General features: G+C 34.5%; 1 protein-coding gene across 16 annotated transcripts in view; it reads right to left on the reverse strand.

The window, feature by feature from the left end:
• Nucleotides 1-197: 197 nt before the first annotated feature.
• LOC126816068 (zinc finger protein 768) overlaps nucleotides 198-24,675 on the reverse strand; it is a 29,704-nt gene continuing 5,226 nt past the window's right edge. For 3 of the 16 annotated variants that reach the window (XM_050542249.2, XM_050542248.2, XM_050542250.2), the window contains exon 4: nucleotides 5,256-5,809. In XM_050542249.2, coding sequence (XP_050398206.1) covers nucleotides 5,460-5,809 — 350 coding nt within the window. In that variant the 3' untranslated portion in view covers nucleotides 5,256-5,459. Of the gene's footprint in view, nucleotides 1,770-3,543; nucleotides 3,846-5,255; nucleotides 5,810-6,191; nucleotides 6,654-6,688; nucleotides 8,271-16,142; nucleotides 16,279-17,405; nucleotides 18,409-18,430; nucleotides 20,057-24,675 lie in introns of those variants that run through there. The other 13 variants (XM_050542255.1, XR_008787503.1, XM_050542257.1 and 10 more) reach the window with 13 other exon arrangements.

The following is a 24,675-nucleotide window of genomic DNA, read 5'->3' on the forward strand; positions in this document are numbered from 1 at the left end:
CCCTATAATTAGGCGAAATCTGAGCTTTAAGTATGATTCTGTCCAAAATTCTATTTTGGGGTCAAAGTGATGACGTTAATTTATATAGATTGGAATCTGAAGGCTTTGTGAGCTACAGAACTGCAGTTTTTTTAAATGTTCACAAGTGCCATCAGATGTTTGTTCCCTTATGCCTGCCTCTCTAACAATTGTAGGTAAAGACTTAAAATATTTATAATAAAACAACAGAAGTCAATAAAGACTGAAATGACAGATCCAATGCAAAAATCATTTTCTATAAACGGACATACACTGAAACAGTACATTATAAAACAGTCACATAATTATATTATACAAAAGTATACAACAATAACTATCTATATAGAGATACATATAATACATTATAAACATTTTTCTAATAAAACTGTCCACAACAAGAACCTTTTATGATTTTCTCCTTCAAAGTTCCTAGTCGAAGTTAAAATTGAATGGAGATACAATACTCGTCATTTTGATACTAATAAGTATCTAATTGTTTTATAATGGCCACATGTGCATTGCTCGGAAAAGAATTTTGTCTTGATGGTAGCGTTTCCACATATAATTTTCTTCTCAATTAAGTGCACCAGTATGGATTCAATTCCAAATGTTAAGACCTGTTTTATGTACACCAATGTGTGCACAAGAAGACATCTGAATATGTAGGTAACAAAGCCCTCACCCCCTGGTAGAACCTCTTTGACAGTCTAGCTTGGAGTCCAGTTCCACGACCATTCGAATACAGTGTTCCCTGCTAATTTTGTTGTGAAGTACCAGTGATCTCTTCATGACCTATGTTTGTGTTGGACAGTTAGGTGTCAGCTCAATAGTTGATTCAGTGATGACAATTGGTCCTATTAAATCCAAATGGTTCGAGAATTCAGTAATTGTAATATATATGAAAAAATATTATGCTTTAATAAACCATAATGTAAAAAGAACAACATTAAATCAAACAAAAAACAACTTGGGTTATCCACATATTGACCAGATCAGGACAGTTCATTTACTGTTAGCTTGAAAGTCAATGAACTATCCACTTCATCTCGATCCGCTAAAATTAGCTGCTCTTGGTAGTTGTCAGCATAGAACTATCGTACTGCAGGATGATTGAGATGATAATCGAGACTCCCCATCACCAGTTTATTGCAATCTCTTTTAGTACTTGTGGCCTGAAACCAATCAATGTTTTGCCATGACTCCAATCCAATACAATAATGATACCTTGATTAGCAGACCTCGGGAAGGGCTAGGATGATAACTGGTATCACACACTCACATAAAAATAGCATGTGGTCTCAAATATTTGACTAACTCGCATAAAACAATAAAAAAACACAATGATATTTAAAAAAAAAATCGTGAACATTGTTTAACACCATTAATGAATTACTGCTGATAATCCTCAAGTACAGTGGTGGTTTTATCAGAATATTCCAACCAAACACAAATCTTTGTGAATTGTAAGATTCCAATAAAAACTTTTCAAAATCAAAAACGTTGAATATTACTATTATAATTCACAGGCATAGTAGAATTAGCTGGTTGTTGTTCTACTTTCCATTTCTGACGTCGATTCTGAAACCATATGGTAACATTAAATTCTGATAAATTTAATAGTTTTGCTAAATGTTCTTTTAATTCTCGCTTTGGATAATGTTCTTTGCGAAAGAATTGTTCTAAAGTTTTAACTTGTGCCGGTGTAAACGACGATCTGTTTCTTCTGGCTGATAAACTTCCACATCCTTCTCCTGAAACATAAACATATAAAAGGTTAATATCATACTAGTACTTCACTGGATAATAAGTCTTTGAAAAACATAAGTTTTGTCACAGAACAACTAACATTCCTGCTAGATAACAGTTTCCCTAAACTTTTTCTTCCCATTTACCTCTAGGAACTTTTCAAAAGTAAAATTACCTCCACCCTAATCTGTTCGGTAATTTGGGCTACGGTACACTTCTACAATACTGTTTTGAACATTACTATTGTAAGTTCAAATTGTCATATCAGCATACAATGTTATTTTACTTATATATATACTAAATGAACAGCCAATAGTATACCAGAACCAAAAACTGTCAAGTCATAAAATATGCATGTACAAATCATAAATCAGAAAATATATTCCCTGGCTAGGCGAAATCTACCCCCTGGGAATATATTTGGAACAATTTAGGAACACATGTGTTAGATCTTGTTGAAATCAACTAAATAAGATGTCAAGACGAACTTCCAACATGGGTATCAAATTGTTTGCATGAATTTCAAAGTAATTGGTGTGCGGGGTCGGAATTAACCCTAAAATATAGTGTACAAATATTCTGAATTACGATAGGGTTTATGCATATGACCCTAACTCACTTAAGTTGAAATGAAGCCCATTGAAAACCCCTTTCTTGATCGCATTCACAAGTTTAACCAATCGAAATGTGAATGGAAAGATTATGAAATTTAATAGGGTTCTTTCGTATGCCACAATTAGCCCAGTAGGTGCAGAATAGTAGGCCATTAAACCCCATTTAATATCATTATATTTCTTCAGATGTTCAAAAGGGTCACAGTCGTATAGGCCTGTGTAACTACTCCTGCTGAAGATTGTTAACTACCGGTACATGAACTGTTCAAATGAGAAATTGTATGAGGTGCCCTAAATAGAGTAAGCATAACCTGCACGACTTCCATGTAATTACAGTTTGAACCTAGATTTCAGATATCTAAACCACCACCGACAGAGTCTCATATTCTGCGATATAGTTCTAATGACACCTGTAAATGGATTTCATCAACCATCACAATCTAATTAAAATTATACCAAACCAACATGAACATCCACCGAACCGAAAATCCATTGGCATCGAAACCAGTACTCCTGAATCAATGACAGACCTTTAACCACTTAGTCACCCAATTCTCCAGCATGTATATACATTTGTAAATATTTTATTAATATGAGATACCTAAAGGTAGTATTGATTTTGAGTTGGACACAACTGCATTATACCAAGAAACAAGTCATTGATAGATATGAAATACATACATGTACCATATATTCTGATACTTGAGAGGGTTCGGAATGCTGACATTTTTTTTTATCATGTTATAGCTCTTATACAGCCATAAAGTGACCAGTGAAAGAAAGTCAAACCGTTATGTGGGTGGAGCACATACTGTCTGTCCAAAATGTGTAAGCACAACCCTTCTGAAGTTATTAGTAATATAACACTATAGAGTATCAGTCTTCTCGGAAGAGCTCTTATTTTTTTAGATATTGTTACTCTCCTTCATAGGGGTTTTCTCCTAGTTAAATGTACAAATCAACCACAATCTCCTGGTAAGAACTAAACTATTTGAAAACAGTTTCTTATTTTAAACCAAAAGGAGGTTAATTGAAAATTAAAACCTGGATTGAACCCTTGATCTATATTTCTACAGCTTTCAACTTATGTTATTAAACACACCCATTTCAGGTATTTGTGGCTACTCTTTCACACTTGATACATTTTGGATTGGAACCAACCTACCTATGTGTTAGGTTTGGGTCTGCAACTATTTTCATGTCGTATTAATGCTGTTTTAAAGCCAAACGCCTTGCCACATTTAACACAGGCATGAGGTTTATTTTTCTGGTGAGAGTTCAAATGGCCTTCAAAATGATGTTTAAAGTTGAAACCTTTATTACAAATTTGACATCTATATCTAAATCTGCCTGTGTGATAATTTCTGTGATTGATAATACCAGACGAACTGGTCATTGTCTTGCCACAAAGTCTACAGGTATACCCTCCCGATTCATTATACATGAAGATATCATAGTCTTCCGAGACTGAAATTGAAATGAAACATCATGAAATAAATCTCAAGCACAAATAACAAATGCAAAACAATTTTCAGGACTGCTACAATGTAGGCCTAGTGAAATCTAAACCCCTAAAATTTAGACAAATGTAACCTCTAACTCAATATTATCAATAACATTAAAAACACAAATTAGAATTCAATTTTGGTCCATTTCAATCAATATTGATTTTGTTATTATGAAAATATGGAATCCTAATATCCAATATTTAAGACATAATGAATATTTTAAAATCAGTACACATGTACTCAGTGGTTTAGAGGCATTTGCAATTTACAAAGAAAAACATATCCCAATATTTCAAAGAATCATGTATTTCAAAGGAAATAATAAGAAATTACAAATTTTTTAAAAAATTTAAAATTTTAATCACTTTATATATTTCATAAATATGTGCTTTTAGGACCTGTTGTCGTTTATTTGTATACGCCTTTTAAAGCAAGATTTGTATTGCAGAGACTCTTGAGCTAGCTGAGTATAAATCGCATTGTGGACAGTTCATTACAGGCCCATTGCAGCCAGACTTACAATAGCCTACATTACAAGTCTACCGTAGACAGTTCATCACAAGTTCATTGTGGTCAGTACATCACAAGCTCTATAAGAATACTACATATATTACAATCATTGACACCAATACATCGTGGTCTATTGTAGGCTAAGTGGATTTTATATGTCAGTTTTCTAACCCTATATTACCAGACGCAAGAGAGCAGCTTGCTTCAAGCTTCCAGTCAGTTCCACTTTATCCGACCCTTTGGAAAAAACATTTCAATTCAGCCTGTATCAGCCACATCATCACAAGATTACAGTCAACTTATTTTATTTTGTTACAGTATAGAACTTATGCTTATTCCTGGTAATTTGGATATGTAGCCTAAGTAGAACTTGTGTTAAAATAATATGAAATAAACCGAAATATCCAAATAAAGCAGTAAAGCTGGATGGGTACAGGCCTGTTGTAGGTCCATACGTGGTAAACTATACTGCATTATACCATGTATCAGATTTTAAAGTTGGGGTACAAATATTCTGGGGTGTGATGCACAATTTTTCGACTAATAAGAAATGAGGCACTTTAATAACATTATTAAACATTCTTCTGTTACATATATCTGGAAACTGGTGTGTCCCCAAACGTATCTGAATTGTGCCTACCTTTTCTTTTTTGCATCTTAACTTGGTTTAGTTTAGGTTTTCGAAGTCCCTTCCCTGCCCTCCTGACACATTTGTAATTCAATTATGCCATATACAGACTAATATTTAGTTTGGGAGATTATATCGGCTTCAATACACATTGAACACAATATAATAAATACACAATGAAAAAGATTTAATCACTGAAGTCATATGAACTTTAATTTGACTTGACAACTTTTCTTGTCTAAACACTGCACTTGATTAATGTAGTCTACTATTATTATTTAATAATTTTATTTATCATCTAAAAATATGAATAAATATTAATGTTAATACCTGTAGGTTACATTTGAGTAAATCAATATTAAACTAAGCATTGTGACTGGTAAAGCTGAAATTCATACAGATACAATAATAGCTACTTAATATAAAGTACACTACTCATCTAGAAACACAACAGACATTAAGTTCATGTTTTAAAACTACTGCCCTATATTTAAATTTCATCCCACACTTTTTGCACGAATACATATTTGTTTGGTCTTGGTCATTGTGAGTGTTCATATGACCCTGTAAATTATCAATGTTCTGATATCCTTTATTGCATATTGAGCAATTGTACTTATAAATGCCTTTATGCGAGTCTTGATGAAGCTTAAATCCAAGAGCACTTTTGAATGTCTTGTTACAAAATTCACAAATACACAAAAACCTTCTTGCCAGTTCATTCTTTGTAGGTTCAGAATCTGATCTCACAGTTTTGGTTTGAACTCTTGTAGCTCTAGCACAAACTGCAAGAGAAAACAAAAGATCTTAGTCTCCAAAAATTGATTAGTAGTTTCATAGCGGAAAAAACTTATTACTAAAGAAATGCAAGCACTGGAAAATCTTGTCCAGGAAAGATTTATTGCTAACTTGAGCAAAATCCTACACAGAGTAAAATTGCAAATAAAGAAATCAGACCCATCAACTTCAGTTATGAATATTATATCCACAAAAATATCTTTAGTTTTGTTGTTACATTGTGTAAATGTACTTTCTCTAAGGCATCAATTACATATGGTGTTTATGTCTCCAAAGCCAAAAAACAAAAGAAAGAAAAACTTGCTGCACAATGTGTACTTATCGACCATGCAAAAATTTATAATCAGAGCAATAAAACATATAAATCACATTTTTTTATTTGCTATACATCTAGTCACAAAAGAGCAGCTCATCAAAATATAATGCAGAAAATAGTCTTTTTTATATACATCTTTCTTGACACAGAAAAGAAAACCAGTCATTCCTTTAGATTCCACAAAAATAATCCTTTTATACACAAAACACAGTAAAATATTTAATGAGATGTATGCATATGTCGGAGTAAAGCTGAACGAAACCCATAGCTATTTGAGCATTTATCACACTTATGTGGTCTATTATTTGAATGTCTGTTTAAATGGCCATCCAACTGATGTTTATTTTTACACCCTTTATTACAAATTGGACAGTAATATCTGTAAATTCCTTCATGACATTTTTTATGATCTAAATACCCATTGGGTGTTGTCATGGTTTTACCACAGGTTTCACAAACATATTGTTCTCTTGGAATATTTTGCATTATATCATCTACACAATGTCTTCTATTTACTGAAACAAAAAGAAAAACTACACTCAGATTTGTGTTTTGAACTTCTTTTATTTTCAAAATCAACTCAATATCAACCAAATAGCCACATCATCTTGGCTCTATCATACATAATCTTTATGATACATGTATCAAAGTTTAAAGATTTTGCTTATTTCAAATAAGACAACTAAGGATATATGAAAATAAAATTTTGATTAACATTGCCTAATTCGTACAAAATACTCATTCCTCCCCTCTAAAATCAATTCATTTAGCTGATTGACCAAATATAAAAATCATAAAAGCATAAACAGGGCAATAACTCCAAATGTTACAATTAAAGTGTTCTGAATGGTGATTGTGTTCCTTCTTATGCCCTAAAATTGATAAAAAAAAAATCTATCAAGTCATTTGTCTTGTATTGCATTTACAAGCTTTGGAAGTAAAAATGTGAACAGAAAGATAACTCTGCAAAACATTTTCAAAATTTAAAATTTTGATTTTCTGTAGTGTACTTTCTATATAAGCTCTACATAGTTAGCAACCTCAACAAGTTTTAAAACAATCCATCTAGTACTCTGCCCTGAAAAGCATTCACAAAATTTAAAAGTTAAATGTAAAATATCACATAATATATGGTAATCTCACAAAGTTTTTAATAAATTCCATTCCAAACATAGTCCTGTATTAGGTCTAGATTTACAATCTTGAAGTATTCAAAATGAGACTGGAGTGATAACTCTGAAATTGGAAGATAACTCTGCACAATGTGCTCAAAATTTGCAATTTGAAGTCACAAGAAGATGTGATCCGTGACTGAAAAAATCTAAAGTTTGATGATTATTCCTCTTACCACCAAATTAACTCTCCCAGCAAATTTGAAGAAAAATAGAGAACTCTTGACATAAGATACAATTTTATGGATATTAAAAAAATTGTAAAACGAACCAACCGACAATATACATCCATGAAATAATAACCAATCTAACATAAGATATATTCATCCAAAGTTCACATTACATGTATTTCATGCTGCCATCTTTATTTCTTTGTATTTGTCTCAAAGAAGGGTCATTCCTGTTCACAAATATTTAGGCAAGGATTGCATCTAACCTATGTTTTTTGTGTTAAACACCTAAATATCTTTTCAGTCCTCATTTTGAGTAAAAATTAACAAGGAATATGTTTATTAGCTGTCTGTAAAGTTGAATCTTTAAAAGTCTCTTAAATAGTTATTATACAACTTCAATATGATGACTGATCTTGTGTCTATCATGAAAGGTGCATATACACTTGCACCACGAAACTAAACACTAAATCTTTGGAAGGTATTTAGCAGACATGTTTATGTCGGTTAAGTGAAGACTTAAAAGAAAAAGATTTTCCACATTTTTCACACTTATAAGGCCGACTATTGGAATGACTGTTCATATGACCATCTAGCTGACGAGTACTGGTACATCCTTTAGAGCAAATCGGACAACGGTAACGATGAATTCCATGATGAGACTTAGCATGCTCTCTTATTCCTGTCACTGTCCTATACACCTTTCCACAACTTTCCACATGACAAACATATTTTACCATGCCATCTTGATCAATATTTTGTGTAAGATAACCAATCTCATGATTCCAAACTGAAAGAAATCAAAAAAGTTTCCTCTATAACTTTCCTCTTGAATATATGTTTTTTATACTTATACAACATGAAATGGAGTTTAAGGTCCTACTTGTCTGCACCAGCTGGGCTTATGAAGACAGGAATACTCTGTGAGGGAAAGTTTGTCATGGGTTCTTTTAGTTGCAAGGCAATGTGTACATAAGAGGGCGGTTTTTCATTTCATACAAAAAGACTAGACCCTGTTCCGTGCCAGGCTGATAGGGAAAAGCCCAATGAAAAATACTGAGGCTCTTGATCGATCAACATCAGGATTCAACACAGGACCTCCTGGTCAGTAAACTTAGAGACTTACTCATTGAACCACGATGACTCCCTATTACAAAATAACTGGCTGTATCATTGTGGAAAATACTGAGGATTGATTATTTGCATCTTAAGACACAATATTCTTGCCAGTGAGTGTAAACTATCCTCCTAGCCAACAGAAAATAACCTACAGACTTGGCTAACAGTTATTAGGGTTGTTATTCAACCAAACCATATCTTACTTAAGTCTAGTAAGCTGTAAGTTCAGTACATGCAGCACTATTTATAAAACAATTTCACAGAACACCACGGTTGTGAGGAACATCCGTTCAGATGACAAACTACTGAAAATAATATTATTTGTGTTTCAAACATGGGATGTTTAAGCATGCTCAGTCAAGAATATCTACTCGAACTGGCTGAAAGATGGACCAAATTCAACATCACAATGTGTGTTATAAAGAGACAGGTTAACAGAAAAAGACCCAATGAGAATCCCCCTTGATAGGTGTATCCCAATGAGAGCCCCCTTGATAGGTGTCTTAATTCACAGGATTGGTAGTTAACCTCAAGGCCATCTTTCCCATAGTTTTCTAATCAGTTTTGTCGGATTTTTTATATCAAAATGTAATGATAGATATAGAACATTGTGTATCTAATGTACATATTTTGCTATATCAAAATAGACCACTCAGACAAATGATATTAATTTTGCATTTTGTTGGTGGTTGCGAAGGGTCCAGATAACAGTTCAAGCTTTAGGGCACCAAGAATGCTGATCTGCCACTGAGCATGGACTTCTAGCTGCTTCCTATTTGATTGAACACTTCTAAGTACAACTTGTGCAATAAAATTTCTTAGGTTACGTGCACTAAAACCATTTGTTGTAATAATCATTTTCCCACAGTTCCAAATAAACTCTGATTTCAGTTTTTTATGTTCAAAATCCCATTTATACCATAATTAAATACTTTCTTTTATTTCATCTACACAAGTACAATGTATTCCAGCACTGGAGAATAACTTATAAGTTTACACACCAATAAAAATATATAACTACCTTATTACAAAATCTATCAAAATTCAATTGAACTTAAATAACACTTCAATTCACTGCTAAAGAATTCTGGTAAATCTTCTTGCCTAGTCCTGACTCAAAGTGGATAATAATCCCAAATAGTAATTCTAATATTCAGTTTTCAATCTCCAAGTAATATGTTTAATAAACCACAGACATACAAAGCTGGGAAAGTCCTTTAGCTCCATTCAGAATTTATTTTGTTGGATTACACAACACAACATACATGTATATCAGATAAATAAATCTGTGTACATGTATAATTATACATGTATGCGCAACTTCATTTATTGAGTTAGTCAATATAATTCAACACTACCACTAAAAAGTTAAAGGGAAACTAAAGGCTTTTGTTGACTGATACTCTAACCGACTTTCTCTGCTGAGCACTATAACTGACCCAGACAAAACAATCAGATTACATCAAAATTGCTTTGAATATACATGTAAATATTTTCTCAACATGAAAATGATAACATTAGTTGTACAAGGAACACATCTTTATTTTAATCTACATCGCAGTTTATGTTGAACTAAGTTATATTTATATGTGAAGTCTTTCAAACAATGAATGAATGAATGAAATGTTGTTTAATGGCACGTCAGCTCCAACCGGGCTATATTGCGCCAAACATATGATGATGTTACGAGACTAACTAGAAACAAATAATCACATTATCTATATATACATAAATAAAAACAAATATCACAGTAAATATCAAATAAAACTAAATATAAACTTTATGTATATATATTTAAAACATGAAGGTGAAAATCAAATATATACAATTAAAATTTTCGATAAAAATTTGTCTCTTTTAAAAAATCTAGCGCTTTACTGTATATACCCGGTTGGGCAAACAACTGATGAAGTGACTGGCAACGGTAATGCCGTAATCTTGTATCTTTGAGATGCTTGCACTCAATCAAAATGTGCTTCACTGTCAAAGGAACATGACAATGTTCACATTCTGGTTGAGGCTCTCGCTTTAAGATGAAAAAATGTGTTAAAAAAGTATGACCTATGCGAGAGCGACACAAAACAACTTCATCCCTCCTGTTGGTTCTGTAGGAGTTGGGCCAATCTCCTAAGAGAGGCTTGATGTGATGAAGTTTGTTTGTGCCTGCCAGATCCCAAGACCGTTGCCAGCGGTCATAAATAAATTTGTTAATAACAGATTTAAAATCTGTGAATGGTATTAAAAAATAGGATAAGGGAAGATCTAGAGCAGACTTGGCAGCCAAATCTGCTTGATCATTCCCTTTAATATCCATGTGACTGGGGAGCCAGCAAAGGACAATGTCTTTGCTGATTAACTCGTATGATAGTAGCAGACGATAAATGTCTGCCACTAATGGGTGATCAAGCTGTTTGTTGTTTATTGCTTGTAGTGAGGACAAAGAATCAGTAAAGATTATATATTTTAATATAGATGATGATTGAATGAACTCCAAAGCCTGTAGAATGGCCTGAAGTTCAGCTGTAAAGATGGAAGAAGCAGGTGGAAGGCGGACAGAAATTGTCTCAGATGGTGTCACAGTAGCTGAAGCTACCCGATCATCATCTTTCGAACCATCTGTATATATTGGAGCATAATCACCATATTTAGACCTTAGCTCTCGAAAGAGAGACTGAAACACCGTCGAGCTAGTATCTCTCTTTTTATGTTGCGAAAGATCGAAATCGATCTTTGGGGGAGATACAGCCCATGGTGGAGTCTCAAAGAGAGGGGTATTCGCGATACTGTCAAGACTGATACCAGCCTCAGACAAAAGGGGTTGAATACGAATACCGAAAGATGGAATGGCGTTAGTCTTAACAAGATACAAATGTTCATGAAGAGGTCTAAATATGGTGTTAAATGAAATATGGTTTGGAAGTGATGCAATTTTCGTAGCATACTGCAGGGCCAGCTTATCCCGTCTGTTGTGCAGTGAGGGCTCATGCGCCTCGACGTATAAACTGTCCACTGGAGATGTACGAAATGCTCCTAAACTGATTCTAAGTCCCTGGTTGTGTATGGTGTCGAGCTCTTTGAGATAAGACTCGCGGGCAGACCCATACACAATACACCCATAATCGAGTTTTGATCTTATAAGTGCTCGATATAATCGGAGCAAGACCTTGCGGTCTGCTCCCCAGTCAGTATTTGATAGGACTCTCAATATATTGAGGGCTTTCAGACATTTCTTTTTAAGGTTTTTAATATGGGGGATAAATGATAATTTCTTATCAAATATCAGCCCCAGAAATTTGGTTTCATCCACAACTGGAAGGCGTTTGCCATCCAAGAAAAGTTCTGGATCTGGATGTAAACCTCTTTTCTGACAGAAATGCATGCAGACAGTCTTGGATTTCGAAAAACGAAATCCATTTTCGGTTGCCCATTGTTGAAGTGAATTCAAACAAAGCTGCAACTTACGTTCGATTATCCGCATGTCTGTAGAACCATAGCACATCTGAAAGTCATCAACATAGAGAGCCCCGTTTGTACCTGGTTTAAGGCACGCTGGGATGGTATTAATTTTTATTGCAAATAATGTCGGAGATAAAATACTTCCCTGGGGAACCCCCATTTCCTGAGGAAAAGGGTCAGAGAAGATTGATCCCAGTCGTACCTTAAATGACCTATCTTCCAGGAAATTTTTAATGAAGATAGGTAAGCGACCTCGTAGGCCGAGGTTATGGAGGTCGCGCATGATACCATGTTTCCATGTAGTATCATAAGCTTTCTCCAGATCGAAAAATATTGCAACTAAATGTTGCTTCTGGATGAAAGCGTCCCTGACGAACGTTTCAAATCGAACGAGATGATCAAGAGTGCTCCTTTGGGACCGAAATCCACATTGGAGGTCTGCAATCAGGTTGTTGGACTCAAGGTACCAAACAAGCCTTCGATTGATCAATCTCTCCATGGTTTTGCAAATACAGCTAGTTAAAGCGATCGGACGATAGTTGGTAGGATTCGTATGATCTTTACCCGGTTTAGGGATAGGAATTATTGTGGCTTCATGCCACGAAGGAGGGAAATTCCCATCAACCCAAATCCGGTTAAAAAGATCCAGTAAAATTAGAAGTATTGGATAAGGTAGATGTTTTAAAATTTGATAGTGTATTTCATCTGGACCAGTTGCAGTGTCCCGAGCTCGTTTTAATGAATCACGGAGCTCTGCAATGGAAAAACGATCATTATAGCATTCATCATTGCGGGACTTGAAATTAAGTCGCCTTTTCTCCTCTTGATTCTTAATGCCCCGAAAAGCATCAGAGGAGAAATTGGATGATGAATTGAATGAAAATGTACTGGCCAGAGAATTGGCAATATCAGGAAATGTTGTTAAGGTGGTATTATCAACATTCAGATGGTTAACTGATAATGCACTACTTTTACCTTTAATCCTACGAATCCGATCCCATACCGACTTGGATGTGGTACGGGAATTGATCCTTGAGACATAACCTTGCCATGAAGACTTCTTTGCTTGACGTATGGTTCTACGGGCCTTCGCCCGGACCATTTGATAAGCCGCAATATTCTCCATGGAAGGATGGTTCTTTAATCGTCTCAAGACACGATCACGCTCTTTGAGAGCGGATTTGCACTCGTCATTATACCATGGTTTATTGAAACGCTTTGGTTCAGTCGTGGTTTTTGGAATCGCCTGCTCAGCTACATCTTGTAGTATTGAAGTGAATAAGGTCATGGGCTCATCTGCATCTTCTAACTCCTTTGCATCAAACGAGAAGAGACACAAAGATTCAAACAGAGCCCAATCAGCCTTATGCAACTTCCACCTCTGCGGTCTTTCGACCGGAGAAGGCCCATTATTATCAATCAAGATAGGAAAGTGGTCACTACCACATAGATCTTCATTTACCCTCCATGTAAAATCCTGAAACAGGACCGAAGAGCAAATGGTGAGATCCAGGGAAGAAAAAGAAGCTGTGGCAGGATGTAGATAAGTAGGCGAGTCATCATTTAATAAACACAAATTATTAATGTTAATGAAGTCCGCTATTTGTTTACCTCTGTTGTTATCATCTGGACTACCCCAGAGGGAATGATGACCATTGAAATCTCCCGTAATTATAAACGGGAGAGGAAGTTGTGCAACAAGGTCATCAAGATCTCTGGGATTAAGATGTAAACTTGGTGGAAGATATACAGAGCAGAGTGTTATAGGAATATGCAAAGTCACCCTAACTGCAACTGCCTGTAAAGGCGAGTTGAGGGTGACTTGACTCTGAGGGATTTCTCCATTAAGAAAAATAGAAATACCCCCATGAGCTCTACCGTCACCAACTGCGTGATGATGGTGACCAACAAAATGTCTAAAAGACAAAGTGTCAGAATTCTTTAAGAAAGTTTCCTGTAAACAAATAGCTAAAGGATTGTATTTTTGAATTAATAATTGAACTTCATTAAAATTTGGTTTTAAACCACGACAATTCCATTGAATAATGGAATTTACCATTGTCAGGGAAATTTAATTTTTGGCGGCTTACCAACGGGGTCCATATGGACATCCGCTATGGTAATGTCGCCCATCGAAGCATCCCCATATTTATTAAAGAGAAGGATAGGGTTTTGTGAACCCTTTTTATCCCTCTCCCGCAACTTTAAAAATTTTTGTTGCTTCTTTGAAAGCACTGTTCTCTCCTCTGAGGATGAAGTACCCTTAAACTGCACCCCTGACCCAGTGGACCTGGGACCAACAGTATCAATTTGAGAAGTACACAATGGCGGCGCCCCCTTGCCATTTTTAATAGGAGTATTGGGAATAGTCCCAATAACTCCAGAAGGAGGCAAGGAGGATTCATCCTCATCGGGTATCAAAGCAGTGCTTTGAGTTGAGCTCTCAGATATATTAGAGGAACTCGAGGCCCCTTTAATATGCTCCGATGTAATATTTTTAGGTTTTTTCTCTTTACGCGGCCAGGTTATATCTGTCTGAACAGATATGGATCTAGTAGATGCTTTAACAACACTCGAAAAAGTTTTCCCTTGTGGTGCAGTGGGAAAGAGTGAAGAAAGCTCTACTTGCTTCTTAGCATCATAGTATGGAATTTTCCGTTCAGATATTACCTGTTGAATTCTTTTCTCTTTCTGCCATACTGGACATTCGCGAGAATAAGCAAAATGCTTACCCTTGCAATTTATACAGCAAAACTCAGCCTGACAGGCATTGCTCTCATGACCATCAAGGCCACAGCGAGCGCAGGTGTCTTTGCCTCTACAGACGGTTTTGCTGTGTCCAAATTTCTGGCACTTATAGCAGCGAAGAGGATTGGCTATGTAAGAATCAACAGGTATATTGAGATAACCTGCCTTGAGAGTCTTCGGAATGTCGGGATGATTAAAAGTGAGGATGTAGGTGCTTGTTGGAATCACCTTGTCTCCTCGACGTATACTTATTCGTTTAACGTGTTGTACACCTTGAGGAGAAAGGTATTCTACCATCTCATCCTCACTGCTGCCTTCAAGATCCCGACAGCGAATTACACCTCTACATGAATTTAAAGATCTATGGGGAGACACCTTGATAGGAATGTCTGCTAATGTTGATGATTTAAGCAACATGGTAGCATGTTGCTCTTTAGCGCATTCTATCAAGAGTGCTCCGTTCTTTAATTTCTTAATAGCTTTAGGCTCACCAGCTAAGCCAGCTATGCCCTTTGCTATCAAGAATGGTGAAACTTTCGATAAATCCTTAGAGGGACTCTCAATCAAGAGAAACCTCGGCCAAGATTTCAATACCTTACTTGAAATATTAAATATATTAGAAACGTCCTCTGAATTAGGACGTTTCTTGTTTTGATTTTTATTTATTGGGGTTGGGGGGATTGGGGAATCCATGGAGTATTATTTTTTATGTTTCACCCCTCGTCGTCCCCCAGGTTACTGCCCTGCCTACCAGGGGGAGGACTAGCACGGGTCACCAGTGCATGGCCTCAGGGCTCGAAGAGGGGTATACTCAAGCCAGAAGTAAAAAAAAATACTTTCCAACCTGATTGACCCAAGCCGCCGCTCTGTAGAATGTACTAAGGACACAAAGGTAAGTAGTATGCTGAGTGAATAAACAACAGAGCATTAAACTGGAAAGGGTACATTCTACAAAGCTAAAAACGACCAGAGCCGATTGATCAGAGTGGGCCACTCTGACCTCCCGTCTAGGTGAACCATGGGCCAAAGTAATGTGTTGCAGAGAAAGGGCTCGCAAGCCAAATCCCCACTCAATTACCAGGATTCCACTCTCCACCGACACGGGTCGCAACGCACGGCAAACACGTTGCCCCATTACAGGGATCCTTTTAGTCGCCTCTTACGACACGCAGGAAATACGAAGGGTATATTCTTATCACCCCCTACACCCCAGGGGGGCTCTTTCAAACAATTGTCACATTTGAACGGCTTATTATTTGAATGTTTGTTCATATGTCCTATAAATTGCTGTTTATTATTACAGCCTTTGTTACATATGGGACAAGTATATCGAAAGTTTCCATCATGACTTCTTTTATGATCAGCATACCCACTGTAAGTACGGAATGTTTTTCCACAATCACAAGAATATAACGTTTCACTTGGTGTCAATAAAGGGCGTCCATCTTGATATCCTTGTATTGCACTATGTTTAACTGAAATAAAATAACACATCACTTATTTTGTAATTTGACTGTTTGAAAGATCTAATGAATGATAAAAATAATTGACCTTCAATTAAAACAATAAAGGTGGAAAATAAAAGAGTTCAAAAGTCTAAGAGGGTGAAATACATGTAATTTTTGCAACATATAAGATTGCATTGCTTTAAGAATATCCTTTGGTTATTAATGGCCAGAAAAGTCCCAGTCAGACGTTTACCACAGGACAAAAAAATGGTTAAAGATACATTAGTTAAGAGCTAAATCTGCCTATTGCAAGTCCTTCTTTAGGCTTCAGATGTTATAGAAATTATTAATTAGACCTTTATTTACATGACAAGCTCAAAATCAAATCTGTAGACCCTCGGATGGCTTTATAACAGATTGGATTTAAAATTTAAACTGTCGTCCATTTAATAATTAAATCACCAAGCTAACATTTACAGTTAATCACTGACGTCACTCCCGGAGAATGTTGATGAAAACACGGATTAACGAGGGTACCGTAGCCATTGAGAATGTTATTTGATAATTGAGAATATGTGGGTGGAGTTATCGTCTGTCAGATACAGTGCCTATTTCTCGTCTAAACTTCCAACAAAGATAATGTCGTTCAGTAAAAAGTAATTTGACAAATTTTCACTATTTTCTTTTTTTATCCGCTTTTTTTTTTAAATTGTTATAGCAAGAATGGCCAACTCTTTATTAAACTCTTAACTAATGTATCTTTAATGATTATCATGCATTAGAAATCATGTGATTCTATCATTCTAATAAAAATACAGATTTAAATTCTGTTTCGTTTATGTATACTTCCGATAGAGGACACAATGTATACATGTACATGTATTGTCACGCTACGTGCCATGTAAATTAAATGAATTTTAAATACATGGTACCGATAGGATTTTCTGCACTGATTTTAGTAAATAGTTAATAACAGTCATGTGACAGCATGTTGCGTTTACATGTACATTCGACATGCACTATACATAGTGGGGTATGTATGTATATTGTTTTAATAGTGAAGTCATTGGCTTTCTTCATCACTATTTAATTAAAGTAAATATCCAATGCTTATTTCCCATTAAATCAATGCTCTAGCCATAATTGAAGTTGACCTGTCATATCTGAAACTGTATTCAGAATACATGAATGTGTCGATTAAACAATTCCAATACTAGTATATGTCATACACAAGAGAAACATGTTCTTCATTCTGCTTCTGATTCTGCCAAATCTCAGCAAATCACTCAATAAATAATGAAAAGTTAAAATTTATGCCAAGACGTGATCAAATTTGATATAAACTAAAACCTGTCCAGTTTTAATTTCATTCGACCTGAACTGCCAGAAGGGATCACCAGCTTTTGGCCGAAGGGTCAAAGCTATGTCAAACACTGCAGTTAACCCCACTCACTGTGACACATATAAAACTAACAATAACATATACTCTTATTTTAATGAAATACAACCAAATAGATTTATAAACCACTATAGTTGAGATCAATTTCTACACAATTCTCATACTTCAAATGTTCCACAGAATATCCATATAATAAATGTCAAATTTTGTTGTTGGTTATAACAAAATAATCAACTTTCTCAACATGTTCCAAATCATCATAATCATGTATGCTACACACAGGTAAAGAAATACAATACAGTGTTTTTTGCAAGCATATAATTATTCAGCTTACATTGAACATCAACTTGCATAATACTCCTCTCAAAGGTGAAATGTGAAATAATGAGAATTCAAAATGCATTGCAGTTGCAGCAAATTTATATAGTAAGCAAACTTCTACTGTTGTTTGGAACATCTAGTCTTATGTTGTACCAAATTGTGTTTTAAAGTGAAGGCTCGATCACAATTGTCACATTTAAATGGCTTATTATTTGAATGATTGTTTATGTGTCCTATAAATTGTTGTTTATTATTACAGCCTTTGTTACATATAGGACAAGTATAACGAAAGTTTCCATCATGACTTCTTTTATGATCAGCATATCCACTGTAGGTTCGAAACTTTCTTCCACAATCACAAAAATATAAGGTATCTGTTGCCGCAGTCATTGGTCGTCTACAAGTATCTTGATAGTCTTGTGTACTATAATGTTCAACTGAAATAGAACATTAATACTTGTACAATACTTGTTCAAACGTAAAGGAATAATTCATTAAACTAAACTGTACAGGTTCAGTGCCATTTAAAGACATATTTTCTTGAGAGTTGCAATCCAAATACGGCACATAACCATCAATTGGGTAATATATCCAAACTATCTGGTAAGATTTAGTTAAGAAACATTATATCTTTTGAAATGCTTCATGGGATAAATTTATCGATCAACAAATTGTAACTCAGTCACCATTTTGTATACTTGCAAGACGATTAATGAATGAGCTCTGATATTACCTACTATAAAAAGTAACTTGTGAGTAAAATATCAAAGTCCAACTCAGTGGTTTTAAATCTTTATTATATGTATTACCAACTCGTTTAATTTATTGTGGCATGCATAAGGGAGCCCATGTGGTTAGAAAGGCTGTAATAATTTTTTTGCCCAAGTGTATGCATGAATGCATGAATATTGACCAAAAAAAGCCTTTTTGAACCAAAAATTTATAATCAAAGTCCAAAAACATGTTATTTTTGTACTAAAAAACAAAATAAATGTGTCCCTCCACCACCTCCCTCCTACCCACCTTATTCTTATATTCAATTTGAGATAACAATTTAATTTTTGCCGGTTAATACATATAATATACTTTTAGATAAGAACATGATTAGGTTAGATGGGCCAACTACACTTGAGGGAACATATCTTGAACAAAACAAATCATAGAATAAAGAGCACAAAAAATTGACATAAAGCCTACAAAATACATTTGTTCCAATTGTAATTTTTGAAAATAAATAAACATGCCTTTTCAGTGGTAAAATACTTTAAAATTTTGCAAATAAAACTACATTACACAGAACTCTAAAATTAATTCTCAAATATCTTGACTTATTGTAAACTAATGAAGAGATATTTCACAATTTCTTGTAATCAGTTTTACCACATTGCACCCTTAAAAAATAAATTCAAAATACTGAACTAAAAGTAGGATCAGTACAATTAACTTTCAAGGTCACTGAACTTTTTATATACATGTACCAATACACACAACACAGAAAAGGAAAGTCCTTGATACAATGTGCCATAATACATTTATATTAAACTGAAATTATATGGAGTTTTTCTCACTTATCAATTTGTTTTGAATACCCCTTTCATTAATATAATACATGTGTATTTCCAGACAGTTGTTACTGTCAATACAGATGTGCTTAGTTTTCATAATAAAGTCTCTGCAGTATCATTTCATATTCCAAGTACATATTCAACTTCAAAGTGAAAATAAACAGATAAACTTAATGTCAACAAGGTCACACATACTGTAGTGATCAAGAATTTGTTTTTGCTGTGCATGTTTTGTCATGGCGTACCAAGTTGTGTTTAAAAGTAAATTCCTTCAAACATCTCTCACATTTAAATGGCTTATTATTTGAATGATTGTTCATATGTCCTATAAATTGCTGTTTATTATTACAGCCTTTACTACATATTGGACAAGTATAACGAAAGTTTCCATCATGACTTCTTTTATGATCAGCATATCCACTGTAGGTTCGAAACATTTTTCCACAATCACAATATATTTGAGTTTGCGATTTGTCCGCTTTTCTAGGAAACATCCTGCCAGAAGTAGTAATATTTCCCTCTGAAACAAAAGCATATAATCTCATGACAACTCAAGTCTAACCTTTTATAATCATATTAGAGCAGAGCCTTGAAAGACCTTTTTCACAGAATAAAAGCATCTACATTGTAATGTAATGATAATGGAAACTTTTGATGTATAATGCCCAACTAATATGCACAAATTGCTTTAAAAGTATAAATAAGGTACAAACATGAATTAAGCAGATATGAAAAGGTCAAAAGATGTTTAAGTTGTTTAGTCAAAACAAAGACAGAAAAAAAAAGAAGTATGTAACGTCCATATTATGACCACCAGCTTGTAAGTTCAGACCTTTTTCGTCTTATTTGAGTGTTTCAGGAATTTAAATGAAAAACTGACTAAAACAGCTAACAGACTAACACAAATGATGGATATATACGGATACAATTTCAACGAGTACCATCATGAATTCTATACTCTCAAATTAACACTAAATTAAAAAAAATCAAAACATAACTTCTCTCAACTTGCAAGATATAAAAAAAGAAAACATACAGTATATCCGTAAACAAACAGCAACAGTTTCCTTATAACATACCATACCGAATTGAATATTCAGTCCCAACAAAAAGAAGGGGCAGTCGACAATTGCTGCCATCTTTGCTGGTAAACTGAACTAAGAGTGCGATATATGTTATACAATAGTATTGTCAACACCAGGGGCAGATCTAGGAATTTTGAAAAGGGGGGGCGCCTCAAAATGAGGGCACTGACCGCGGAGACGGGTCCCCCAAGAAAATCATCCGTCATTTCTTGCATCTGTAGCCATTCCAAGAGCTATTTGGCTGAAATTTTCGTCTAAGTAAACGTTCGGAAATCGTTGAAAAAGAGCCTTAACCCTTAACCGGTCGATGTCATTTTGACGTTATTACGTCAAGTGGTCAGGCTAAAGAAAGGCTGACGTGAAATATTTTGTATGCCTATTTCAATCGACTACTGCCGAATAATTATAAGTGATAGACTCTTGACACCAATAAAAAAGTTGCTGGGGATAAGTTGATCTATAATTTGCAAATCATTCTAAATCCTTTTCATCAGAAATATCGTCTTCAGAATCAGTGTCATCGATATAATCCGATTCGGAATAATTCATAAGTATTTCAATCACTTCGAGCGTCTCTAACGTTCCCAACACCGTTAAATTAAGTTTTTCGTAAAAAAAAGTTGAACAAAGACATGGTTTTCTCAATGCCCTTGACAAGACAAGTTCCTGTCTGACACGCATGCATGGCCATATCAATTAAATACGAAACTAAATACTCAAATGCGGCTTATAAAAAAGGTTCTTGCTGTGCTCGACTTTAGTCGACCGTAACCACTTAGCTGTATAACGTTGTGGTGACTATAGTCGACAATGACCGGTTAAGGGTTAAAATCGAGCAGAAAAGCCAGTTGAACATGCGACTCGAAAATTGTCAAGGCGAGCGAGGCATTATGACGAATCTATTCCCTAGCCACTTCAATATTTAAGCCTTGTAACTTGTACTGTCCACACATGAAACAATGCTACATCAAGTTGCACTCATGTGCGTCGGTGATGGGCATGAGTGTATACGCCGCCTATTCCACAAGATGCTATCATTGATGTCTGTCTATAGTCACTCTATAGGATTAGAGTACCGTCAGCTAAACAACAAGAATTCGTTTGAAATTGGAACCATTAATTAGATCAGACTAGTGTGTTTGAGTCGATGGTTGGGATCCCTGCAATGGGTTGGGAACGGACATATTTGGGTATGAGAAAAGGCACTTTCAGCAGTAAAAAAGGGCACTGTCAAAAATTAGGGGGTGGGGGGGCGCCCCTCGCACCCCCAATTGGATCCACCTCTGAACACTTTCGATTGGGCACATTCCTGGTCGGAGGTTTGGAAATTTGTGTAGGACATGTCCTGAATATACGGGCAAAGTAGCATTCATGCTTCCATCTGTTCTCTGTATAAACTCACTTGATTTGATATTTTCCTAATCATTTAAAATATGTTATAACCACAAATCTTTCTCCTTTATATCTGCCTGTTTGTCGTACTGGCTTTCCTGTTGTTTTGTATGTGATACAGTCTTCTTGCACATACTATAATTATACATAAGATTGAGGGGAAGTCGGGTAAAATCATTTCTCTAGTGTTAAATCTTTCACGGATGCTTAGGAGTTATTTACTGAGAGTGCTTTCATCAATAAAGCCTTTTAATGATTTACTAACTTTTTATTAAATACACATTAATTTAAAAATAAATACTAGTAGTACATGTACTTGATTACAATTGTATGTTAGAGTCCACAGAGTTAACCCTGCCACTGAAATAAGCATATCATCAGTATCATTACAACTCACAGCGCCATTTGTCAAATAGGTTTTTTTTTCATATTTATCTGTACCAGTAAATAGTTAACCCAATGTGTTAAAGATGCATTATGTAAGGTTTAGATAAAGAGCTAGTCATTCTTGCTAAAATAGTCCAAAAATAAATAACACAAAATGAATATATTGAAAATTTCATTGAAATTACTTCATTCTGAGTGAAATTATCACTGTTTGAAGTTTTGATAAGATATGGCATACATTTAATGTTTATTATCGTAACAATGTTACTTGTTATTCGAGATTTAGCCACGCTTCACCATTTTTAAATTAAATCATTAAATGGCGATCATATTTCAATCCGTTAAAATCTCTGACATCCGATGTTCTAGATAGTTGATTATAGGCTTGGCATTGAAGCCAAAATAAAGATTTAGCTCTAACATAACGCATCTTTAACGTGTTACACTTGACTTATTATCATTTACATTAATATAAATACCTGATGCGATTCGGTAATACATATATATCAAAATATGAATGGGTAAATCACATACAAATGTCAGTTTGGAAAAGGCATTGATAAAGGGGGCATTAGAAATCACATAAATTTCAATTCATACTTTAATGTCACATAAATTTCTCACTTTATTATTGCTAATAAGAGATGTTTTTAGTTTGAATGTTGGCATCCAAACCAATTCTGTTTTTTATTCTATTGTTCTGAGATGTATTAGATACACTAGGAACAAGATCTATTTCTTTGAAATAATGTGAGGTTTAACATCCTTCTTTTCTGCACCAACTGGGCTAATGAAGAGAGGTATTTATTTATTTATTTAATCTTAAATTTTAAAATGCAATTTCTTTTTTGAAATAAAAAAACCCCTCTAGTTTACAATTTATGTATAACCTAAAAAGAAATTTAATATGTGATAAGGTCAAGAAAATAAACAGGTGTCTTTTGTCTCCTTGCTATCAGATGTTGTTTCACTATTACAAGATAAATTGTTAAACCATCCAAAATTTTGAAAGTAGAATTGTGACAGCTACATGTAGTCTCGAAGCAAATCAATATCATCTTTCTTGCCATCCAACTGGCAAATATATTTATCATTCATCCTTGATACATTGTACCATCATGTAATCCCAATTTCTAAATCGAATGCCTTCCCTTAATACTCAACTTCTTTGGGGATGGGGTTTAAGAACTGTGAAATAGGTAGTAGTGCTCAGTAAATATTACAGTCTTCTTTCTTATTACTTGCCTTTAAATCAATAATCAATCTTGGCAAGTTTTGTACTGGAATTTATTGGGCATGCTCAAGATTTTGGAGTGTTTTAAACAAAAGACATCATTAAAGGACTCTCAATTTTATTAGCATTAATAATTCACTAATGATTATAGGGCCCTATTCAGGTTGAAGAAAACTGTTAAAAACTCTGGAAAACATGTATGTAGAGAGTGCACAAATAAATGTTGACAGACAGAAAACAAGAATATACAATTAATTTAAAATACAAAACCATATAAATATTACTAACTACATTTAACAATACACATTATACATGTACATTGAAAAATCCAAACTACTAGTTTGCAGAAGAAACGTTTGTTTTATCATTTTTTTTTCAAAAACAGATATCACTTCGGTGGAAGTGGACGTTAAATAAAGCTATTTCATACACACCACTACCAGAAGAAATTGTATTTCCTTCTTTTCTAGTCTAAATTCAAGGAGGATGCTTTAATATATAAAACTTTAAACACACTAATAATATATCCACATTCTGGTATGAAATATTGGTATAAATGAATTAAATAATGTTTCTGGCAGCGTGACATGGTATGAAATATTGGTATAAATGAATTAAATAATGTTTCTGACAGAGTGACATACATGTACGACGTACGTAGCAGATCATAACAAAATTTTTAAATGTGGTAAATACATGTTAATTAAGTTTCAAGGTATTTTCTGTGAAAGGTATTTTTAAAAATCTAAAAAAAAACTCTAACCTGTTGAGCGTGTTCCAAGAATTGTGAAAAAGTGGATTAAACCCAAAGGGGGATAACAATATACTTGAATATCCAAATTTGGCATCTATAATACTATAATAATAAACTTTTTATGCAGTAGTCGGCAGATAGGCCTACAACAAAAATCTGACTTTACAAGTGTTGTACGCGCATTACTGTTTTCTATTTTAATGCATCACTGCTCAAATTCACTTTATACTTTTATCAAGTCATACTTTATGACAAAAAACGTATTAGTTTATTAAATAATAAAAGAA

The sequence above is a fragment of the Patella vulgata genome, chromosome 3, assembly GCF_932274485.2.
Source record: "Patella vulgata chromosome 3, xgPatVulg1.2, whole genome shotgun sequence".
Taxonomy (NCBI): Eukaryota; Metazoa; Mollusca; class Gastropoda; family Patellidae; genus Patella; species Patella vulgata.